Source organism: Marmota marmota, unplaced genomic scaffold (genome assembly GCF_001458135.2).
Source record: "Marmota marmota marmota unplaced genomic scaffold, marMar, whole genome shotgun sequence".
In the NCBI taxonomy this organism is placed as follows: Eukaryota; Metazoa; Chordata; class Mammalia; order Rodentia; family Sciuridae; genus Marmota; species Marmota marmota.
The window spans coordinates 40,920,348-40,941,829 of record NW_025999990.1 but is presented as its reverse complement, the minus strand read 5'-3'; the positions used below and the strand labels follow the sequence as shown (position 1 = coordinate 40,941,829).

At 42.0% G+C, this 21,482-nt stretch overlaps 1 protein-coding gene across 2 annotated transcripts in view; it reads left to right on the top strand.

Annotated features, from left to right (window-relative positions):
- The first annotated feature begins 1,171 nt into the window (after positions 1-1,171).
- The window catches only part of Rmc1 (regulator of MON1-CCZ1), a 22,630-nt gene continuing 2,319 nt past the window's right edge, over positions 1,172-21,482 (top strand). The window contains exons 1-20 of one of the 2 annotated variants that reach the window (XM_015482484.2): positions 1,173-1,431; positions 2,157-2,233; positions 4,295-4,379; positions 5,407-5,463; positions 6,395-6,481; positions 7,576-7,716; positions 8,036-8,139; positions 9,650-9,739; positions 9,830-9,935; positions 10,850-10,961; positions 14,236-14,280; positions 14,527-14,580; positions 15,995-16,123; positions 16,964-17,070; positions 19,072-19,191; positions 19,490-19,567; positions 19,857-19,961; positions 20,051-20,119; positions 20,201-20,426; positions 21,114-21,312. In XM_015482484.2, coding sequence (XP_015337970.1) covers positions 1,330-1,431; positions 2,157-2,233; positions 4,295-4,379; positions 5,407-5,463; positions 6,395-6,481; positions 7,576-7,716; positions 8,036-8,139; positions 9,650-9,739; positions 9,830-9,935; positions 10,850-10,961; positions 14,236-14,280; positions 14,527-14,580; positions 15,995-16,123; positions 16,964-17,070; positions 19,072-19,191; positions 19,490-19,567; positions 19,857-19,961; positions 20,051-20,119; positions 20,201-20,426; positions 21,114-21,193 — 1,974 coding nt within the window. In that variant the 5' untranslated portion in view covers positions 1,173-1,329 and the 3' untranslated portion in view covers positions 21,194-21,312. Of the gene's footprint in view, positions 1,432-2,156; positions 2,234-4,294; positions 4,380-5,406; positions 5,464-6,394; positions 6,482-7,575; positions 7,717-8,035; positions 8,140-9,649; positions 9,740-9,829; positions 9,936-10,849; positions 10,962-14,235; positions 14,281-14,526; positions 14,581-15,994; positions 16,124-16,963; positions 17,071-19,071; positions 19,192-19,489; positions 19,568-19,856; positions 19,962-20,050; positions 20,120-20,200; positions 20,427-21,113; positions 21,313-21,482 lie in introns of those variants that run through there. The other variant, XM_048806437.1, reaches the window with a different exon arrangement.

The following is a 21,482-nucleotide window of genomic DNA, read 5'->3' as shown; positions in this document are numbered from 1 at the left end:
GCCAAAGTCCATCCCAAACAAGTGTTAATGAAGTCCTTCCTGCTCAGACTACTTCTTTGGCCCATCTGTGTCCCACCCCTCGTGCCTTCCCACCTACATTCCATCACTGAAAGAAACTATAAAATGGAGAGACAACCGCACTTCCACGGATTCCACCTCTTGGGTCCCCTTCTTCCTCCGGGAGAAGTCTTTTCTGCTGTCCTTTAATAAACTTCTAATTTCTACTCTGACCTTGCCTCGGCGTGCTTCTTTGGTGTTATTCTTCAACATCGGGGAAGCAAGGACTCGTCACCGGTCAACAGCGGTAACACTAGTTCATAATATTATTCACAATAGTCAAGAGATGGAAGTAACCCAATGTGCATCAGTAGGTAAATGGATAAAGTAAACGGGTGTATACACATAATAGAATATTATGAAGCCTTTGAAAAGAAGGAAATCCTCGGTTGGGGGTGTAGCTTAAGCCTATCATGTAGGAGGCCCTTGGTTCATTCCCTAGTACAAAAAAGAAAGTAAAAAAAGAAAAAAGAGAAAGGAAATGCTACAACATGGAGACATGGATAGACCTGGAGGATATTATGCTAAGTGAAAAAAAAAAAAAAAAGCCAGACACAAAAGACACTGCAAAATTCCGCTTATACCCAAAGCAGTCAAATTCACAGACAATAGGGATGGGAGAAGGGAGAAAAGGAGAGTTGTTTAATGGGTAGAGTTTCAGATTTGCAAGATGAAAAAGTTTTGAAGATCTGTTTCACAATATTGTAGCTACGCTTAACACTACTGAATCGTATGCTTTTAAAGGGATAAACTGGTAAATTTTATGTTTATGTTTTTTTTAACCATATTAAAAAAAGGGCTTGCTGACCTGTGATTTAAATTAGATTGCATCCCCGCTGCAAGCTCACAGCCAGCCTCTTCGGATCATCTCTCTTACTAAAATTTCTCAGAGGCAGGAACCCTGGCACTGGCTGCGCATAGTAAATCCCCTGGAAAGTCTTAGACCGGGGCTAGCGGCATCCAAGGGCAAACCTCCAGGTCACAGGACCGCTCTCCCGCCAGGAAAGGGGAGGAGCCATTCGCGCCCGGGCGGGGTTACGGTAGGTGGGCCCCACCTCGGGAAGTGGCCGTTTTAAGTGCTGAAGGCTGTGGTCACGTGGTAGGAGTGGTGGGGGCGTGGCACCAGGAAGCAGCCTCGGAGCCGGCCGGGATCGCCGCCGTCTCTGCCCCGGCCTGACTTTCCCGGCCCCACGCACCCCGCCACGGTGCCGCTCGCCCGGCTCCACGCTGGCGGCCGTCTCCGGACCCCCAGCCGCCGCTGCGGCGCCCGCCATGGGCGAGGAGGACTACTATTTAGAGCTGTGCGAGCGACCGGTGCAGTTCGAGAAGGCGAACCCGGTCAACTGCGTTTTCTTCGATGAGGCCAACAAGCAGGTCCGGGCGGCGGGCGCCCTTCTCCCCCGCGCGGCCCGGTGCCGGGTGCGGCCCGCTGTGCCGGTGCCTCGGGGCTGTCGGCGTGCGGAACCCGGGAGTCATGGACCAGGCCCGGGCCTCCCCCACGGTCCCCGCGCCCGTCCTTTCCAGTGGGTGGGCGGAGGGACCGGCGCCACCTCGCCAGGCTGCCAGGTGTCCTAGCAAGGGGACCACAAGAATGGATCCGTATCCAGCGCCACCCGCCCTGTGGCCCCTTGGCCAGTGTTATCAGCACGCCAGTCCTTTCCAGCCACCTTTTGTTTTATTTGCCATTGTATTCTTGCAGTCAAGAATTTAGAGATTTTCGTTCCCCGCCCCTAAAATTCTGTTAAGGGAGCAAAGACCATTTAAGTGCATCAGCGGAGCCAATGCACAAACAGGCTTCAGATTTGGAGCCTCAGGCACTCAACCAGATCTTGCGATCTTGCACCATGGGAAACACTAGGAATGGGAAGTCTTTTTGGTCTCACTTTTTGACAGTGTCATCTGTGATCACCAGGGTTTCTAGTATCTTGTTTCTTGAAATTCGTGTTTCTTGAAATTCCTCCAAGCATCTTGATTTGCTTCCTGTTAGTTTAATTTAATCCAGGATGGGGTATAGCAGAAGTAATCATTGGTAAATTGGTATTATGAGTCTAGATCCTTTCAAAATTCTGACTATTAATATCGTTTCTTTTCCCTCTCAGGTTTTTGCTGTTCGATCAGGTGGTGCTACTGGGGTGGTAGTTAAAGGCCCAGATGATAGGAATCCCATCTCATTTAGGTAACAGTATTGACATTTTCTGAATAATTTCCACATGTAAACAAAATGGTGTTTATCTGATTCAAAAGGTTGTTACCTAGTTTTATCTTTGCATTCCCTAAGAGGTCTGGAGTGTATGGAGGTGGATAGGAGAGGGAAGCAGATACCTGTGAGCAATCTTGGTAACACATACTAGATCTGTCAGAGTGAAGTATGTGTAGCCCTTGATGTGGGAACCAAATACTCCAAAAGTAGTGCACCTACTTCCTCAAGTCAGTGCATGGATGCACTCATTTCCGGATTGTTGGGGGGTAGCATGGGGACTTCCCTACTCTATTTAGCCCAGGTTTTTCTAGAGTGTTTGGTGGATGGAGGACATTCATGTTTCTCACATACCTTAAGAAAATCATGGCTTCCACTATACTCAATGTGATTGGATGTCTCAGTTTACACAAGTTGAGCTGGTGTGATTAACAGCAGCCCTTTTCAACTTTCAGAAATGTCTCAGTTGGGTGATAAACTGTTCAGTCACCTTAATTCCTGTGATTACAGAGGAAGAAAATACAATGTAGGCCCTCAATTCGGTGATGACTTTAAAAAAAAAATTTACAGTTGGCTTGTGTTAGTGGAAAACTGTTTTTGAGGTAGAAAACAGTGGATCTTTTTTTTTCTTTTATTCGCATTTGTTCAGCAAACACTGATGCAGCCCTTGTGCTAGGCACCAAACAAGTGAATTAGCCTGGCTCCTTTTGGAGAACTCATAAATTTAATGTGGGAGACAAGAGAGGGCAAGGTACTATATGCTATGATAAGTGCAATAAGAGTTCTGCTCAGAATGTGGGAACACATAGAAGATGTGACTTTGATTTTGGGATGGGCTAGGGTACCACTATTTGGGGAGGCAGAGAGGTGTTCTCAGAGAGGAGGCAGCCTTTAGATAAAGCTTTATTTGAATGGATGATTTATAGGTGAAGTGGAGAGGCCTTCTAGATAGAGAACATCATGTGTAAAGTCTGGGTGTTTGGGGGGCCCCAGGTCTGTGTAATTGCAGATTAGGGTATCTGTGGGGAAGGGGAAATGGTAGTGGTGTGGCCACTGGCAAGAGCCAGCTTTGAACCTTATACCTGACAGGAACAACATAGAGGAGAGAAAGTTTATTTTGGGCTCATGGTTTCAGAGGTTTCAATCTATGGTTGGCTGACTCCATTGCTCTGAGCCCAAGAGAAGGCAGAGCATCATGGCAGAAGGGCGTGGTGGAGGAGTGCTGCTGTGTTCATGGCTGACCAGGCAGTAGAGAGAGGAAGAGGAAGGGGCTGCAGGAAGAGGAACCCTTCCAGGGCACACCCCTAGTGACCCACCTCCTCCAGCCATGACCCACCTGTCTCTAGTTATCACCCAGTCCATTCAAACTAGCATGAACTGATTATGTTGCAGCTTTCATAATCTGACCATTGCACCTTTGAATATTCCTGCATTAACACAGGAACTTTCAGGGGATGCCTCATATCCACATCATAACAGTATGTAGTGTGATAAGTTTTCACATGTGTATACCCATGGAACCAAGACAATAGACATGTCCATACCCCCAGAGTTTCCTTGTGCCTGATTGTAATCCATCCCTTGAGTTCTCTTTTTAGTGTGGTTTGAAGAGTTGTAAGAGTCTGGAGGTGGAGCTGTCTAGTGCGTTATTTTGGTTGTGTATTGAGTGGGACCCCAGTGGACTTTCTGACAGCGTTGCCATAAGAATGATGGGGATAGAAGGCCGTATTTGTGGAGAAGTTTACTGTATGCTCATATGTATTTATTTATATCTAAACTACTTTTCAGGTGACAAATACATGTGATCCTAATTCTTCAGTCACTTATTGTCCATTATACTGTAAGCTTCTCTAGCAAGTTGTCACCAGTTAAATTTTACTGTTTGAAAAGATACTACTGACAGCTTCAACAGCATACTTCTAATGTTCAACGAGGATTTGCTACCTTCTGAATATTTATCTTGTCTTTTGTTTTCCCAGTACATGACAGTAGTCAGAATTTAGTTGTTTAATTTAACTTTTAACATATTCTTTCTTAAAGAATGGATGACAAAGGAGAAGTGAAGTGCATTAAGTTTTCCTTAGAAAATAAGATACTGGCTGTCCAGAGGACTTCAAAGACTGTGGTAAGACATATCTTTAAAAATAGCGTTAAAAAGAGAACATTACAAGTACATTAGGGGCTGGAGGTGTAGCTTGGTGATAGTGCCTTTCCAGCATGCTCAAAGCCCTGGATTTGATCCCCATCACTAAAACAAAAAACCATTTGGAAGAGAGGAATTGCAAAATTGCAGTGTTTAAAGGAAACTTTTTTTTTTTAAAACTGTCCCGAAAGGTATAGTTGTGTAACATTATGTTTGAGTATTTGAAGGTAAAAAATAGATTTGAGTAGATAAATGAATCTCACATTAAAATTTTTTTTTTAGTTGTAGATGAATACAATATGCTTATTTATTTTTGTGTGGTGCTGAGGTTTGAACCCAGTGCCTCACACACATGCTAAGCAAGCGCTCTACCACAGAGCCACAACTCCAGCCCTGAATCTGACATTTTTAACTTAAGATCTTTTTAAAAGTAATTTGAAACTTCCTGCGTTTTTGTGCTATTTGGTAGCTAGCAGCATGGACTATGTGAGGAATGGTTTTGGTTTCTTGGTATATTGGCCTTATCTGGGTTGCGTGTTTATTTCTCTCATTGCTGAATGCTGGGTCCAATAGGAACAGATATTTCTAGTGGAGCAGCTTCCTGGCACTTCACCATTGACCTTGTGAAGTAGAGGAAAAGCTGTCAGGAAAGACCGGCAGAATCCTGCCCTTATCTCTTCAATCACTATTCATTGTTGGAATTTCTGGGAAGCCTCTTGTAAAACCCATTTCTCTGATGTTGCCCATTTGAGGAATGAATTTTGAAAATCAGTTTCTAAATTCGTAACTAAATAATTAGACTTTTTTTTATTTGAATGATAAACCTGCTGTTTTTAAGAAAGCAATTATACACATTATTCTGTATATCTTGCTAATTTGGGGTATTTGTCTGTTATTTTCTGATGTTTTTAAATTTAATTAACTTTTTCTATTTATTGTGTAGAGTGTCAAGTAGGTTGGCAGTATGCTGCCCAATCCAAATTTTTCCCTATTTATTTTTTTCTTACAGGATTTTTGTAATTTTATCCCTGATAACTCTCAGCTGGAATACACACAGGAGTGCAAGGTATGGGTGGTTCCTTCCTCACCTGATGGCCTTGGCTCTGGGTTGTGGGTGGAGAGCTGTGAGCAGGTGGTGGAGGCACCATCTTGGAATCAGGCTCTGTGGAAATGCTGAGCTTGGCCAGGAGTTTCCTCCAGGACACTGGGCAGTTTTCCCAGTTTTGAAAATGTGTCTCTTCATGTGTCAAGTGGAGTTGAGAGGAGTGAATGGGTGACAGTTGTTACCCACAGCCTTATTAGTGGCTGTTTCGGTCCTGGGCTTCCACACTGGGCTGGCAGGCATGTGCCTCCTTTGGAGGTTTTTGGGGAGGAATTTTTTCCTGTCTCCCACTATTTCTTTCCTCAGTTTATTGGTCTTTCTGCTTTCCTTATGCTTGCTGTTTTTCCCCAGGTGGAGATTCTAATCCATGTTAATTAGATTTGCTGAGTATAATAAACTAGGCCGGAGGAGGCTTAACTCAGTGTCCATTGCACAAGGGAAACTAACCAATGCCCTAATGCATGGGGAATGAATGGCTTTGTGCATCTTTGGAACTCTTGTGTTAATGGAGTTCAGGGTGGGCTCTTCAACAGGAAGAGGCATCGGCATTAACCCCTCCCAGTTCTATAGCTGTTCTATGTGTGAATATCAGTGCTACTTGATGAACTTGATGTCTCTGAGCTCTGGTCAGTTATTTTTTCACAAAACTCAGGCTTCCTCTGTTCTTATGACTAAAGGAATTAAGGAAGATTTAGGGTCTTGAAATAGTATGGGCAAATATCACAGAAAGCTGTATTTAAAAGAAAATTTGATTTGTTAATAAGTAAGCGTTCTGGATAACTTCCATTAAAGAGTGATAAAAATAGCAGAGCATTTAAATTTAAGCTTTTGAAGAACGTTACTCATGCCTTTCTTATTAAATAAATAAGTAAATAAAAACTTTTATTATTTTCAGACCAAGAATGCCAACATACTAGGATTCTGCTGGACTAGTTCTACTGAAATTGTCTTCATAACAGATCAAGGAATCGAATTTTACCAGGTATTAGGTTTATCATTTATGTTTACTGGAGAAGAGGGTGATAGCAATTTGGCAGCCTTTTGAATTCAGCACTAAAGAGAAATTTTGAGGTTCTAGAGCATTAGTCTCTCTTGCTTGTGTTTTTAATTTTTCTCTTAATTATGGGTAGAAAGTAGAATCCCTCATAATCCCTAGAAATAACTATTATGATGGACATGCATGGTCCTCCATGTTTTTCTACACACGTACTTTATTTTTTTTTTACACAAAAGGAATATTGTCTATAAACTTTCAGCTGGATTTTTTTTTTCATAGCAGTATATCTTGGACATATTTCATGTTGTGTCTTTTTTTTTTTGTGATGCTAGGGATTAAACCCAGGGCCTCACTCATGGTAGGCAAGTATTTTATACTGATCCATATCCCAACCTTTCTGTATTTTATTCTGACTGAATAGTGTTCTGTGTAGTATACTACAGTTTATTTTACCACTTCTCTCCATAAGCATGTTTTGTGAGCCCTGTATACTGTTCTTTATGTATCATTATGTATCTGAATGTAAATTACTGCATTTACATTCAGAGTCTCATAAATGCTTCAGTTAGAAAAGGGAGGTCTAGTGCAAACTGGAGTGGAGATAAGATCAGACAGAAGGCAGAGCTGCTGCAGGCGTGGTGACTGGCCTAATATGCAGGGCTCTGGGGGTATCAGTGTGTTTTGATCATTTCCTTGATGAGTGAGAACTTCCTTGTTCCATATTCTTTGGTGCTTGGTGCCCCAGGCGTGTGGAGGCTCTGACATGGACTTTGGATTGAAACAACCTGATAGGCTAAAATTGCTTTATTAAATTGCTCCCTAGCTTCTTTGAGACTTATTTTCTCATTTGTTACAAAGAGCTAATGATGTCCACTTCCCCAGGGTTGTGAAGAATAGGTGAGTATGAAAAGCATTGAGCATAGGGTTCCAAGAATAGTAGCTGTAATAAACACAAATGACATTTTTCTATTTAGTTCAGTGGGATTTTTGTGAATTTTATCTTACTTAATTTACTGTATCATCTTCTGATACTTTTCTGTTTTTAAAATGAAGATTCTGTGTTTTGAACTTTGCCTCAGGTACTGCCTGAGAAACGGAGTCTGAAACTCCTGAAGAGCCATAATATCAATGTGAACTGGTACATGTACTGTCCCGAGAGCGCTGTGATTCTGCTGTCTACCACAGTTCTTGAAAATGTTCTTCAGCCTTTTTATTTTAGGGTAAGATTAAGCTCCCCCTTAAAAAGAATTCCTTTTCCCCACTCCTACCCTATTCTTGTGTCCTAATGGGTCCCTTTTTAAAGGGGCAAGTTCCTCTAACACAAGCCTCACCACTATGGCCAGTAGAGGGCACCCTACACCATCCCATCAACTCCAAGCTTTCTTGGATTTACTCTGTGGAGCTGTGAGTACAGCACACAGGAGTGGGCCGTTGGAAAGGATGGAAAGATTGGGTTCACTTCATTGATTTAATATAGGAAAAGAAAAAACATTGAAGAAGTTTAATAAGCTTTTCCTAAAACTTTCTCTCCCTAAACAGGCTGGCACTATGTCAAAGCTGCCCAAGTTTGAGATTGAATTACCCGCTGCACCAAAGTCAACTAAGCTCAGCCTTTCTGAAAGAGACATTGCAATGGCAACCATGTAGGTCTTTGAGACAATTTCTTCTTGTAATTGCTTCTAGTTACATAAGTAATAGGAATGTGGTATATTTTTTGTTTTTGTTTTGGTGCTGGGGATTGAACCCAGGGCCTTGTGCATGTAAGGCAAGCACTCTACTAATTGAGCTATATCCCCAGTCCTAGGAGTGTGTTTTGAGCATGACAGTAATGACCTTTTCTCAAGGAAAGGACCCTTTGAACTCATAAGGACTCCCTATGACATGTACTACTTAGATGTTATGAATATAGAAAATCTTTGGATTTTCTTTAAAAATTTTACTAGCTTTTTGATTTTAGGGAAGCTTTTTCACCTCTCTAGTCAGATACATCAAAAAAAAAATTTTTTTTTTTTTTCAGTACTGGGGATTGAACCCAGGGTGTTCTACCACTGAGATACATCTCCAGCCATTTTAGAATTTTATTTTGAGACAGGGACTCACTAAGTTCTTCAGTCTGGTTTTGAATTTGTGATCCTCCTGCCCCAGCCACCCAGGTAGCTAAGATTATAGGCATGTTTCACCACATCAAGCCCAATTTATTTTTTAATTATCTTTTAGATTTTCTTGTTTAGTTTGTGAGTTACAGTCTAACAAGGACTTTTTGTAGCTAAAATATAATTGGCCTAAATATAAAAATCTGTTCATCTAATAAATATGGAAATGAATTATTGATATAGGAAGGTATATTTCCATTTAGAAAAACATATCTCATTTTTAAGCTATGTAATGAAAATTTCAAACACAAAAATGGAAACAGATACAAAGAACTCTCTGCATGCCCATATCCATAATTCAACAGTTATTAAAAAATTTGCTTCTAAAGTATTTGATTCTTCTGTGGGTTTCTAAACTTAAAAAATTTTAAATAGTAGCATGTTTTTTCTTCTTTTCTTTTTTTAAACATACTATTCTTTGACATCCCAGTTTAGAAAACAGATAAAGTGCGAGCAGTCTTGGGTGAAGTGGGTCTGGAGACCCATTTCCTGTCCCTTCAGCTTCTTCTCATCCATGTGGCAAGCCCAGTGTAGTATTAACCAGTGTATTAGAAATTTGCATTCAGGAGCTGCTCACAACAACATTTATTAGGTGATAATTAAAATGAGTAGTAATTATATTTTCCTATTACTAAAGAATATGTACTCATTATATAAAACTTGGAAAGTAAAGATAGAAAATGAAAGTAGCTATAGCTTATTACCACTCAAGGATAGCTGTTATCCCTTCCTAATACTTTTGAACTCTGCTTAGATTTATGATTCTCTTTTGAAAGGTTGTGATCAAACCGTATTTAATCTTGCATTCCCTTCTCCACTGAAGCTTATGATAGGCTTTGTGTCATTAACTGCAGTTTCTTTGTAAACATTTTTGTTGGCTGCAAAATAGTCTTATTAAGTGAGTTCTCACAGTTTATTTAACTATGACTGCATAATTCAGCATTTAGAAGGAAGAAATTTTAAATGGCAAAAACGTGACTCATGTCTGTCTTCTGATTAGATATGGGCAGCTTTATGTTCTCTTCCTGCGACATCATTCTCGGACCTCCAATAGCACAGGAGCAGAGGTGGTCTTGTATCATTTACCACGGTACATTTCATACTCTTTCCTCTTTCTCTGATTTGAAATAATGAAGTAAAGCCTGTTGCTCTGTTTTTTGACTATTCTGTTGTCCTACAGAGAGGGTGCCTGTAAAAAGATGCACATATTAAAGTTAAACAGGACGGGAAAGTTTGCCCTCAACGTGGTAGACAACCTGGTAGTCGTTCATCATCAAGATACAGAGGTATGAGTTCTTTGCTGGGGAATCTGATCTGTGTGTGTACAGGTTAGAATTGATTGAAACTTAGCACTGTGAAAATTGGCAAAACTTCTGAATAAGGACTAGAAAGTGCTCTTTATGCTCTTAAGTTTTGGTCTTCTAGGTGGAAAGGGGTTTGATATTGTAAATGGTTTAGAAAAAAGCGATTCCCCTGACAGTTGACTAAGGATAATTAAAAACTATTGCAGAAAATAACACATGAGATTTGACCTTTGGAACAATTATTTGGTTGAGCCAGCTGAGAGTTACCTGCAGAACCACAGAGGGGTGTGCATCCATGACCTCTGCACTCCTGTGTGGGCCCAGATGATAGAGCCTGGCGGTCGTGGTTTCAGGCTGTGGGTCCAAGAGATCTGAAGTGAGGCCTGCCTGCTTGCAGGCTGTTAACCAGGGCATCTGGTGTAGACAAGCCACTTCCCTCCCTTGCCTTCCTGGAGATGTTTCAAGTTAAAGACTTGCTGAAATCACTTTGAGCCAAGAGTGGTGGCACATACCTATAATCCCAGCTACTCTGGAGGCCGGGGCAGAAGAATCAAAATTTCAAGGCCAGCCTGGGCAACTTAGACCCGGTCTCAAAACAAAAGAAAACAAAAAAAGGGTTAGGGATGTAGCTCAATGATAGAGTGCATAAGGCCCTGGGTTCCATCACCAGTACCACAAAATGAAAAAAGAAAAACAATCACTTTGAGCTCTTAAAGGAAGCTTGCCATAATGCAAGAAGTATTTGTGAGAAGAGGTAAAAATGGAAAAGAAAGTTGTGGTGTTAATGGCAGATTCCTCCTCAAATAAGATCTAGCCTGAAGGGATAGAATGCAAACACAGACTTTGAAACTCAGCTGGAATGATTAGATGTAATGCTTTCTTTGTCCCCACCCTAGACTTCAGTGATATTTGACATCAAGTTGCGGGGAGAGTTCGATGGCATGGTTACCTTCCATCACCCAGTGCTTCCAGCTCGATCGATCCAGCCCTATCAGATTCCCATGGCAGGTGAAGTGGGTTCTGTGAGAGGCCTGTGCTGCTATTTCCCTGTGTACTCACTCTGGTTCTTGCTGTGATCTCTGGGAGTCATGTTCAAGATGGGATGAGGGGTGAGGTGGTAACATATACCTACAATCCCAGCTAATCAGGAAACTGAGGCAGGAGGATTGTGGCTTTGAGGCCAGTCTGGCCAACTTACTGAGACTCCATCTCAAAAAAAAAAAGTTATGAGGAATACATAGGGATTCCTTAGTCAGTGTGATTTTGGGGAGGGACGTTTGTTATATTTTCTTCCTCCACTGTTGGGGATGAAACCCAGGGCTCATACTTGCCACACCTCCAGCCGGTCTGTTCTACTTTAAAAAGAATACAACTTATTATAATTGCATAAGTTAAAATTGTGTTGTGAAAAGAATATTTTCCTTTGAAGGAGATAGAATGATTTCTCTTCCCTGAGTTTTAAAATGGAGAATTGTGATTATGCATTGGAGCTGAAAGGTTTTTAATGTTGATAGCCACTTAAGATTTTCTCTTTGCCTAAGCTCTGTAACCCTGCAGTTAAACTGGGCTGCTGATGGCTCTTATTTTAACCTGGGGTTACTCTTCCCTGTCTTTTCACATTCTGTGTCACTAGTTATAATTCCCGCATTCTCTTGTGATCAGTGCTAACAATAAGAACTTAGAGCTGTGGTTCTTGGTTTATTGCAAATCAGTTGTCCTCCTGCCCAGAAAGATTGGGTGATACTGCCGGTTACCTGTGACGAGTTCTGCTCCTTTCAAATGTTGAAGTTTGAACATTAGAGAAGCACGCTGAGGCAAGCATATAAAGCAGGGTTTATTTAAAAAGGGGTAACAGATTTCTCCTGGGAGGGAGAAGAGGGCCATAGCTGATATCCTGGTATCCCAAGAAGCAAGGTGTTCTGCCTTTTTATGTCTTAGGCTTCCTTTGTTCTCCTGCTCTTTCTCTTATCTTTCTCCTTCCTGTGTATGTGACTAGGCCTAGGAGGTGCTTGGTGGGCTGGCCAAAAGGTGAGAAGCAGATGGATTTGGGGTGGAGGGGAGGAAAGGGCCGGATGGAGCAGCCCAGGACACATTAATTAACAACTTTATAACTCCCTGTAGGGAGGGGCAATTACTGGAACTGGTTGCTTTAAAAGCAACAGATTAGAGCTGGGGCTGGTTATCTTGATAGGGTGGAGGAAGGGCTCTGAAGAAATTAACGCTTCAGTTCCTCCATTCTGGGGATCTGACCCTTGCCTTTCTGCCTGTCTATTCTGGCTTCAGGGAGAAGAAGTCAGATGGGAGTCAGGATTTCAGAAAAAGGGGAAAGAACCAGCTTTTGCCTGCTCCCAAAGCAAATTTATTTCAAGAACTTAAGACAGTATTCTGCTTTCTTTTAAAGGGAGATTGGAGTTCACAGTTAGCTAGTCAAAGTCTCAATGTAAACCATAGTTGACAGCTCATGTTTGGGACTCTGGTGGCCGTGTTTTGTTCTTAAGAGGAACACCTGTGAGGTGGCATCCCATGGTTGGACTGCCGTGCACTCACGAGTTCCTCCTGCTTTTCCCAAGGAAGAGTGAGAGTCAGGCTCATGGTGGGTGGTAGTTTAGTGAAAGCATCTGTGGGCTGCCTGCCCATACTGCTGATCAGCCAAAAGCTTAATTGCTTTCCTGCATGGTCTAGAAGAAGAAGCTGGTTCTCTCAGATATTTGGGTTTTTCACCTCTTTTCTGCATCTCAGTTTTCCCTGGGTAATTATGTTTGCACTAAAAGAATAGATTGTCTCAGATGATTAGCTTATATCTGTTGCCCAATTAACATGAAAGTAAGTACTGGTGAATTCGGGGAAAAATTGCTTGAAATATTTAAAATCTTCAGCTCTGAGCCAGTTGTAAAGGTCTAGTCCGTTGGGTGTTCCTTGGCTCATTTTGATAAAACAAGTGGCAGGCATGGTCGAAATAATAGCTCCAGCATTAGGAGGAATCCAAGAGCCCGGTAGAGTCTGGAGTTCTAGGGATTGTGGGTTGGTGAAGCTTGTTTTGAGGTTACTGGCCCTTCATTTTGTCTCCTGCTGGACTGTGAGCCCCTGTAGACTTGACACTCTTTATGTCACCCTGTGCTACCATGGGGTGGGGTGCATTCAGGAGCTGAATGGGCTGTTTTGTAACCAGCAGTTTGGGGAAGAGTCAGCTACCCTTTATTGCTTCTGATTTTGACCTGTTAAACCAGTGGTCTCAATTTAACTACACATTAGGATCATTTGGGGAACTTAAAAAACTCAAGGGAGTTCTCCCCAGGAGTACGTGAATCAGTGTGCTGTATGGTGTTGAGGGCCTTTGGCTCAGTTCAGGTGTAGGTCCAGCCAGTGCTGAAGCCTATCCATCTGGGCTCTTCCCCAAAATAGGGTGTGTGGTCTATTGAAAATTATCACCTTCCCACCCACTGATTGATTGTACCTGGGTAATGGAAACAGAACTGTTTACAAACTATTTAGTTTGTACAACTGCCTACATGATACCTGAACAGGGTAACTGTTTGTCCCAGGTCTCTAGCATGTGAGGCTTGGGTTATCTGGGTAGATCTGTTTCCCAGACAGCTCTCTGTGCCTGGACCTAGTCTGTGCAATGGATATTCAAGATGATTATTTAGATTATTAAATCACAAACCATTTTTATTTGAAACAGTGAATTTGGGTACTCGATCTTGAATCACCTTGGTTAGTTTCTCGGTTCTTTAATGTGTATGTATGCATGGTGACATCTTTGGTCATTAAACCACTGTGAATGAAGCCTTGTCATGGTTTTTCCTCCTTGAGGAGACCTTTTCTTTCTCTTTCCTTTGTTCTTTCTTTCTTTTCCTTTCTCCCCCCTCCCTTCCTCCCTTTCTATTTGGTGTTGGAGGTTTAACCCAGGGGCACTTTACCACTGAGCCACATCAGTGTCCACTCCCGCCCCCCTTTTTTGAGACAGGGTCTCACTAAGTTGCTTAGGACCTTGCTAAGTTGCTGAGGCTGGTCTTGAACTTGTGATCCTCCTGTCTCACCCTCTTAGGCTGCTGGGATTATAGGCATGTGCCATCATGTCTGCCGAGGAGACATTTTCATGGATTGTTCTCGACTCCTTCCCTCTTCTTCCCTATGTGTTACCAGTGAGACAGGACAGTGCTTTTCCTACAGTCAAGTGAGCATTTACTGAGGGCCTTAAAAAGTGTCACCTTTTGCATCTTAAGTACAGTGTTTGCAGCATTTTCTGACTGCTTCATCACTCTGTTTTCTCAATTTGTAGGTCCTGCTGCTGTGACCAGCCAGTCTCCTGTTCCCTGTAAACTCTGTATCCTTTACAAAGGCCTTGGCACTGCCCAGAGGGGGCAGTGGTTGCCTCTTCTTTACAGCTGGTCCTGGAGTATCCCTGCCACCCGCCCCAAGGCGCCTGTGGTTAAAGCCCTGCCATCTTTCCTAAGCATTTGGGGCTTACGTAGAGTGAGATTAGCACATGGAGGTGGGCCAGTGCTAACTGAACCTGGGCTTCCCCTTTGTTTACATTTCTTCCTGATTTAGAATTTCCTATAATGTGTAGATTCTTCATCCTGGATTGTCTTTCAACCTGACATCATTATCAGTGCAAGCCAAGGTATGTTTCAGGGGAGAGTCAAGGACAATCATCATGTAAGAAAATAGTGCTCGTTGACTTAACCTCAGAGTTGTAGCCTGTGACATTTTTGACATGAATCTCTGAGAGATGACCTTTTCCTTCAACCTTGGGAATGGGGTTGTTTTTAGCTTATTCTTGGCTCTCTGCTCTGCATTCATTTTGTCCCAAGCCATGTTATTTTTAATAATTAAAGCGACAACTAAAGCAGCAGGCCCCTGCTATAAGTCCCTTTTGAAAAGCCAGACACCATGGCATGGGGTCTCCATTCTTGTCCTCCACCAACATTCCACGTGTGCCTAGAAGCCCATTCCCCTTCCTCACCTTGCTGGTGAAGCTTCCCTCAGCTGGTTTCTTGTCTCTTCCTGGGTAATCATATTGTGGCTTTTTCCCTTAGAGAACTTTCTATATTAGTCTTGAGTCACTTGTGTATTTCCTGTCTTCTGAGATTCTCAAGGAGAAAGCCTCGATGCTGTGTGCATCCTGTGTATCATGAACTTGCTTCTCCTGGGCATCTATAATCACACTAGCTTTGTTCTGCCTAGAGACAGTTGAGAAAGTGGCCATTCTGGTCATTTTAAAAAAAAAATTAAAAAAACTTTTTTTAGTTGTAGATGGACACAATATCTTTATTTTATTTTTATATCTTTATTTTTATGTGGTGCTGAGGATCAAACCCAGGGCCTCATGCATGAGAACTGAGCTACAACCCCAGCCCACTCTGGTCATTTTTTTTTTAATATTTATTTTTTTTAGTTATAGGTGGACACAATATCTTTTATTTTATTTTTATGTGGTGCTGAGGATCGAACCCAGTGCCTCACTAATGCGAGATGAACGCTCTTCCTCTGATCCACAATCCCAGCCCACATTCTGGTCATTTTTGATGAGTGCTTTGTTCTCCTGTGGAACTTCAATTGAGAAAGACTGCACTGGCCTGTCTGCCCACAGTGCGGGGGGAGGGGGGGCGTTCAGTACACATCAGGGTTGATAAGTGAGTTATGAAATCCCACTGAGAGCTTGCAGAGTGACCCAAGTTTGGGCTGATGTTGATGCTATATGTTAACATCTTTTTCTATGTGAAACATTTAAAGGGGCTAGGTACTGTGGTCCTATTTGGAGTTAAGGACCTGCTGTCCTCCATATTTAGGGACATACACCACTGACATGCTTCCAAATGTAGAACTTGCTCTCAGGGGATCAGCTAGGCACGCAGAAAGTTTGATAACCTGTCCTTCTGTTGTCAGATGTGTTCCTTAGTGTCCTGACTTTGGTTAGAAAGAAAGGACCATTAACAATATTTGTGTTTTTTCCATGAGTGTTTAGGATTACCACTTGTTGGACTTTTGTTCTGATTTGTACTATATCATTAAATTTGCTGCCTCTTAAAATCCAGGTTACCTCTGGAATCTTCAGGTGAAACTCCAGCCCATAGTAAATCTCTTGCCAGATAAAGGAAGATTAATGGACTTTCTTCTCCAGAGGAAGGAGTGCAAGATGGTCATCCTGTCTGTCTGTTCACAGAGTAAGCTAAAGAATCCTCCTCTGTTAGTCTGTCTTGTTCCCATAGTAGGCTTGTGCTGCCACCACCCTCCCCGTTATGGGGAGGTAACACAAGGTCTACAACCTGTAGACTTGTTTTTTAATTGAAAGATGGCTTATGATGGCTTATGTTTTAATTGAAAGATGGCTTGGAAATGCTGAGAAATAAACATGGTTTGTAGAGAATTCAGTAGAAAAGACTAGAAAATTGATAGTTCCAGATGAAAGCAGACTTGAAAATGAGCATACACAATGGAGTGGGCCCTGTACCTCTAGTGTCAAAACAAATATCTTCCAGAATCCGAGTCATAAACTGCAGATGTTGATGCTTGAAGAATGTCCTGAGCCAGGTGTGGTGGTGCACACCTGTGGTTCCAGTATTTGAGAGGCTAAGGCAGAAGAGCCCATGAATTTGAGACCAGCCTGGAAAACATAGTGAAACCCTATTTCAAAGCTTTAAAAAAAAAATACCCCAAACCCCAAATCATCTTCTAGTATCTTGCCTTAGCTATTTTTTAGGAGATTTTTCAGTTGCTGGTTCTATAAAATATAACATTTCTTTGGGCTGAGGTTGTGCCTCAGTGGTAGAATGCTTGCCTAGCACGAGTGAGGCCCTGGGTTCAATCCTCAGCACCTCATAAAAATAAAGATATTGTGTCCATCTACAACTAAAAATAAATATTTAAAAAATATATGTAACATTTCTTTGAACGCCCTTTAAAACAATGTTATCAGCAACCTTTTGAGATTAAGAGCCATCAGCAAAACGCTGAAATTCCAAAGATTACATAGTTGGTTTGATTTTGTATTGTATTCTTTCCAGTGTTGAGTGAGTCAGACAGAGCCACACTGCCTGTGATAGCCACTGTGTTTGATAAACTCAACCATGAGTATAAAAAGTACCTGGACGCTGAGCAGAGTTACGTGATGGTAAGTTAGATACTTTATAACCAAGCCCTATTTTAGTCAGCGTTTTCATTGCTGTGACCAAAACACCTGACAGGAACGATTTTAGAGAAGGGAAAGTTTATCTGGGGCTCATGGTTTCAGAGGTCTCAGTCTATAGATGGCTGTTTCACAATCTAATCATTTTATTGAGTATTCCTGCAGACACAGGAGCTTTTGAGTGAGACCTCGAATCCAACCCCCTAATTCCTCAGCCATTAAAATGCAAGATTCTGATAGCATAAAGTCACTGAGGTTTGATGTGTGCAGAGGGCAGGGTGGCAATAGCACATGCAGTGTGCCATCTCATTTTTGCCTTGCTTTTTTTTTTTTTTTAATTTTTTTTAGTAGTTGTAGATGGACAGAATGCCTTTATTTTATTTGTTAATTTTTATGTGGTGCTGAGGATTGAACCCAGTGCCTCACACATGCTAGGCAAGCGCTTTGTTACTGAGCTACAGCCTCAGCCCTTTGCCTTGCTTTTTAACCAATGTTTTGATCTTACACATAAACAGGTCCTTGTTCTACCTCTGTTTTGTGGAGACGAAAATCAGTCTCAGCTTTGTGTTTGTTTATACATTGCTAGAGCTTGGACTTAGCAATTAGAAATGCAGTTTCCATTATTTATCACACCTCTTCCTTTTGCTTTAGGATGTAATAAGTACAAAAATAAGATTTATCCTAGAATTCCATCAGTATCCTGAGCAGACTGATGCTTTTCAGTTTGTAGTGAGGGGCTAGAAATAATCAACATGGCTTATGACCAGGTACTGTACTATTGGTGCATCATGTTTTCTGAAGCAAGAAAGAAAAGTTTAGGACAAGCAGGAGTAATTATTTCACATCAAGTACCTGATTAGTCCTAATGCTGGAAGTGGTTTTAAACAACACGCACAGAACTCCCCTTTAGCTCTTCAAGGGCAGCAGGTCTGAAGCAGGCTGCTAAAGGAGGCGGGCTGCCTGGATCACCTCTCTGCCCCATCCTGTCAGCCACGAGGGATGGCTGAGCCTTCCCAGACCCCTCTGCTGTTGGTGTCTTGGGCTGTGGCAGTCAGAAGGTCTGCCCCCAGATGGCAGTTCTGGGCTTCCCTACATGGCCACCAGGTTTCACAGACTCAGCATTTGTGGGTGCAGCCCACTCACTGGAGATGGCGAGCACCTGGAGCTACAGAAATGTGGGGTCTCAGGCTGTACCCACAGCTACTGCAGAACATGCATGAGTCTATACTTCGTTGAAACATGAGGCAAAATAGTCAAGGTCTTCTCACAGCATGGTCTCTCCCATCTTAGTCATATTTGGGGAGCTGGGGCTTCCCGTTAAAAATCCTGATATACTGCGCTGGGGTTGTGGCTCAGCGGCAGAGTGCTTGCCTAGCATGTGCGAGGCGCTGGGTTCGATCCTCAGCACCACATTAAAAATAAAATAAAGATATTGTGTCAACTACAACTAAAAAAATATTTTAAAAAATCTGATATACTGGGCTAGGGGTGTAGCTCAGTGGCAGAGCACTTGCCTAACATGCATGAGGTCCTGGGTTCCATCCCTAGCATCACAACAAAACAAAAAGTTTAAAAAAAAGATCCCAATATTCTCATTGCAACCTTTATTGTCAGTCATAGCTTCATAAAACAAGCTAGCCATTTTGTTTTTATTAGTTAACAAATGCCATAGTTCAGGATTAAGAATATTAAGGAGGTTGAAAGTTTTCAGAGATTAAAAAAGTATGATGTATCTGAAGAGAAAAGTGTGACTTAGGCTTATGTAGTTCCACCTACCATGGATCCACCCTGAGTATTTCCGAAATGATCAACTCTGACCTGCCACCATCCCAAGTTGGCACAGGAAGTTTTTCTAAATAGTGAAATTGTCCTCTGTTTTGTCTTAGGTTTCCATCATGGAATTCAGTCTTTTGGGATTAACTGTAATTGGTACCGTTTCTCTAGAAGACAGCTAATAAGATCAACACCTGTGATTTATCACTTTAGGCAGTAGAAGCAGGGCAGAGCCGGAGCAACCCGCCTCTCAAAAGGCCCACCCGGACCCAGGCTGTGGTGGACCAGTCTGACATGTACACCCACGTGCTGTCAGCATTCGCCGAAAATAAGGTGCTACAGCTTTTCAGCCTTTTTGGGACCAAGAATTCTCCAAATGGGTTGTTGTGGGGAAGTAGTAGAAATCACACTCTGACTAGGCTAGCTGGAGCCTTCTTGGGTGATGGCCTTTGCTGGTACTTTGGTTTCTAATATCAGAACTCATGGAATTGCCCTTCATGTGGTTCTGAGATCAGTGCAAAACCAAACTGGGCCATTTTACTCTGGGCACAAGTACAGGGTAGGATAAAGGAGTTATATGTAGTTTCTTTTGTTAATTCTGCTGCTTAAAAAACCACTCTTCTCTCTGTAGGAGATGCCACATAAATTTGTGATAGCTGTGCTGATGGAATATATTCGCTCTCTTAACCAGTTTCAGATTACAGTACAGGTAACTTTATTGGCATTTGTCATCCTAAGAGGAGTTAAATAAAAGCACTTTCAGTCTTAGATGACAATTTTACTCACTAGAAGGGTCTGCATACCTGACACAGAACTTTGAGTGACTTGAACATCCCCCATTGTTCAGTTGGAATGAAAGTATAATGTCAAGTTGGGTTGAAACCATTTCTTGTTATAACTGAAACATTTGCCCAAGTCAGTAGCTGCCTGCAGTCCTCAGGCAGCGCCCTGTCTGTCATAGTTGAGCCACTGGAAATGTCTTCCTGTTTTGTTCCCAGCATTACTTACATGAACTTGTCATCAAGACGCTTGTCCAGCACAACCGCTTTTACATGCTGCACCAGTTCCTGCAGTACCATGTGCTCAGCGACTCCAAACCTTTGGTGTGTATCACCAGATTTTTATTCTTGTTGTGATTAAAAGCTTAAAATGTTAACCTTCCAAATGAAGCTCGTCTGAAACTGTCTTGCAGGCTTGTCTGCTGCTGTCCCTCGAGAGTTTTTACCCTCCTGCTCATCAGCTGTCTCTGGATATGCTGAAGGTAATGCAGGTCTGTCACAGCTTCAGACAGCACAAGTGTTTTTGTCACTTGCTTTGATCTGCACTTCTCTCTCCCTTCCAGAGACTTTCAACAGCCAATGACGAGATAGTAGAAGTTCTTCTGTCTAAACACCAGGTATTAGCTGCCTTGAGGTTTATCCGGGGCATTGGTGGCCATGACAACATATCTGCACGGAAATTTTTAGATGCTGCAAAGCAGACGGAAGACAACATGCTTTTCTATACTATATTTCGGTTTTTTGAACAGCGAAACCAGCGTTTGCGAGGGAACCCTAATTTCACACCAGGTGAGTATACTTGCTAGAGGAAAACCTGGGGTAACCACAGACTCATGTAGCAGGAACCCGATGTGGGTGGGCAGCTTTTGTGTAAGGAGGATTCCTATGTTAGCTTTTCTGGAAATGAAAGTTCCTAACAACACCTAACCTAGCCTGTGGTCTAAACTGTGTATTCATTACATGGGTGTAATTAATGTGAATTAATTACACTTTGGAACTCACAGCAGAGGTGTTTTGGGTTGAGACATTCAGGAATAAGAGAGCAAACGGTGGCCTAAGGGTTTTAAACGATTCTTGCCTAAAATGGAAGCATTCTTTTAGTAAGCCTTGAAACACTGGCTAATAACTCATCTCCAAATAGTGATAAAATCTAAGACATTTCTTCTTAGGACGGACTCCAATTTAGGTCTGCCAACCTTTTTTCTCTTAGCATCCAGTGCAAGATGGTACTGACCCCAACAATGGGTGCAAATCACTTCCATTTAGTTTTTCTGCTCATCTGAGCACATGGTGACTTGCTAGGAATTATGAAGGTACTAGTTCTGTAGTAGAAAGGGCAACCCCAAAAGTTAGGAAAACAGGTATTTTATTAAAGAAAAATAAGTTAAAACCCAGTATACAATCTGTGAGCTACATTCTCTTGTTTTCCTTTCCTGCCACACCTAATGGTGATTAAATCTCTATTTTCCTTCATAGGAGAACACTGTGAAGAACATGTTGCTTTTTTCAAACAGGTTTTTGGAGACCAAGCTCTAATGAGGCCTACAACATTCTAGGCTTTTTTTTTTTTTATATATATATAAAAATGTGTACAAAGTTAATTTATTGCATTAATAAAGCTCTTTAAACTACAAAATTTCATAATAAAGTATATCTACAATATCCTCAAATGTTACTAAAAATATGGTATAGAATGTGTATGATGGCTTACTCCCCAAAAAAGGAGCCAGTGTGTAGATTGGCCTTCAAACAGTGTCCATGAGCAGATCACATGCACAGTTACCCTTCGTGTCATTCTTCTTGTCAAACATGAGGTTTCTTTCCTGAAGGACTAGGGTGGGGGGG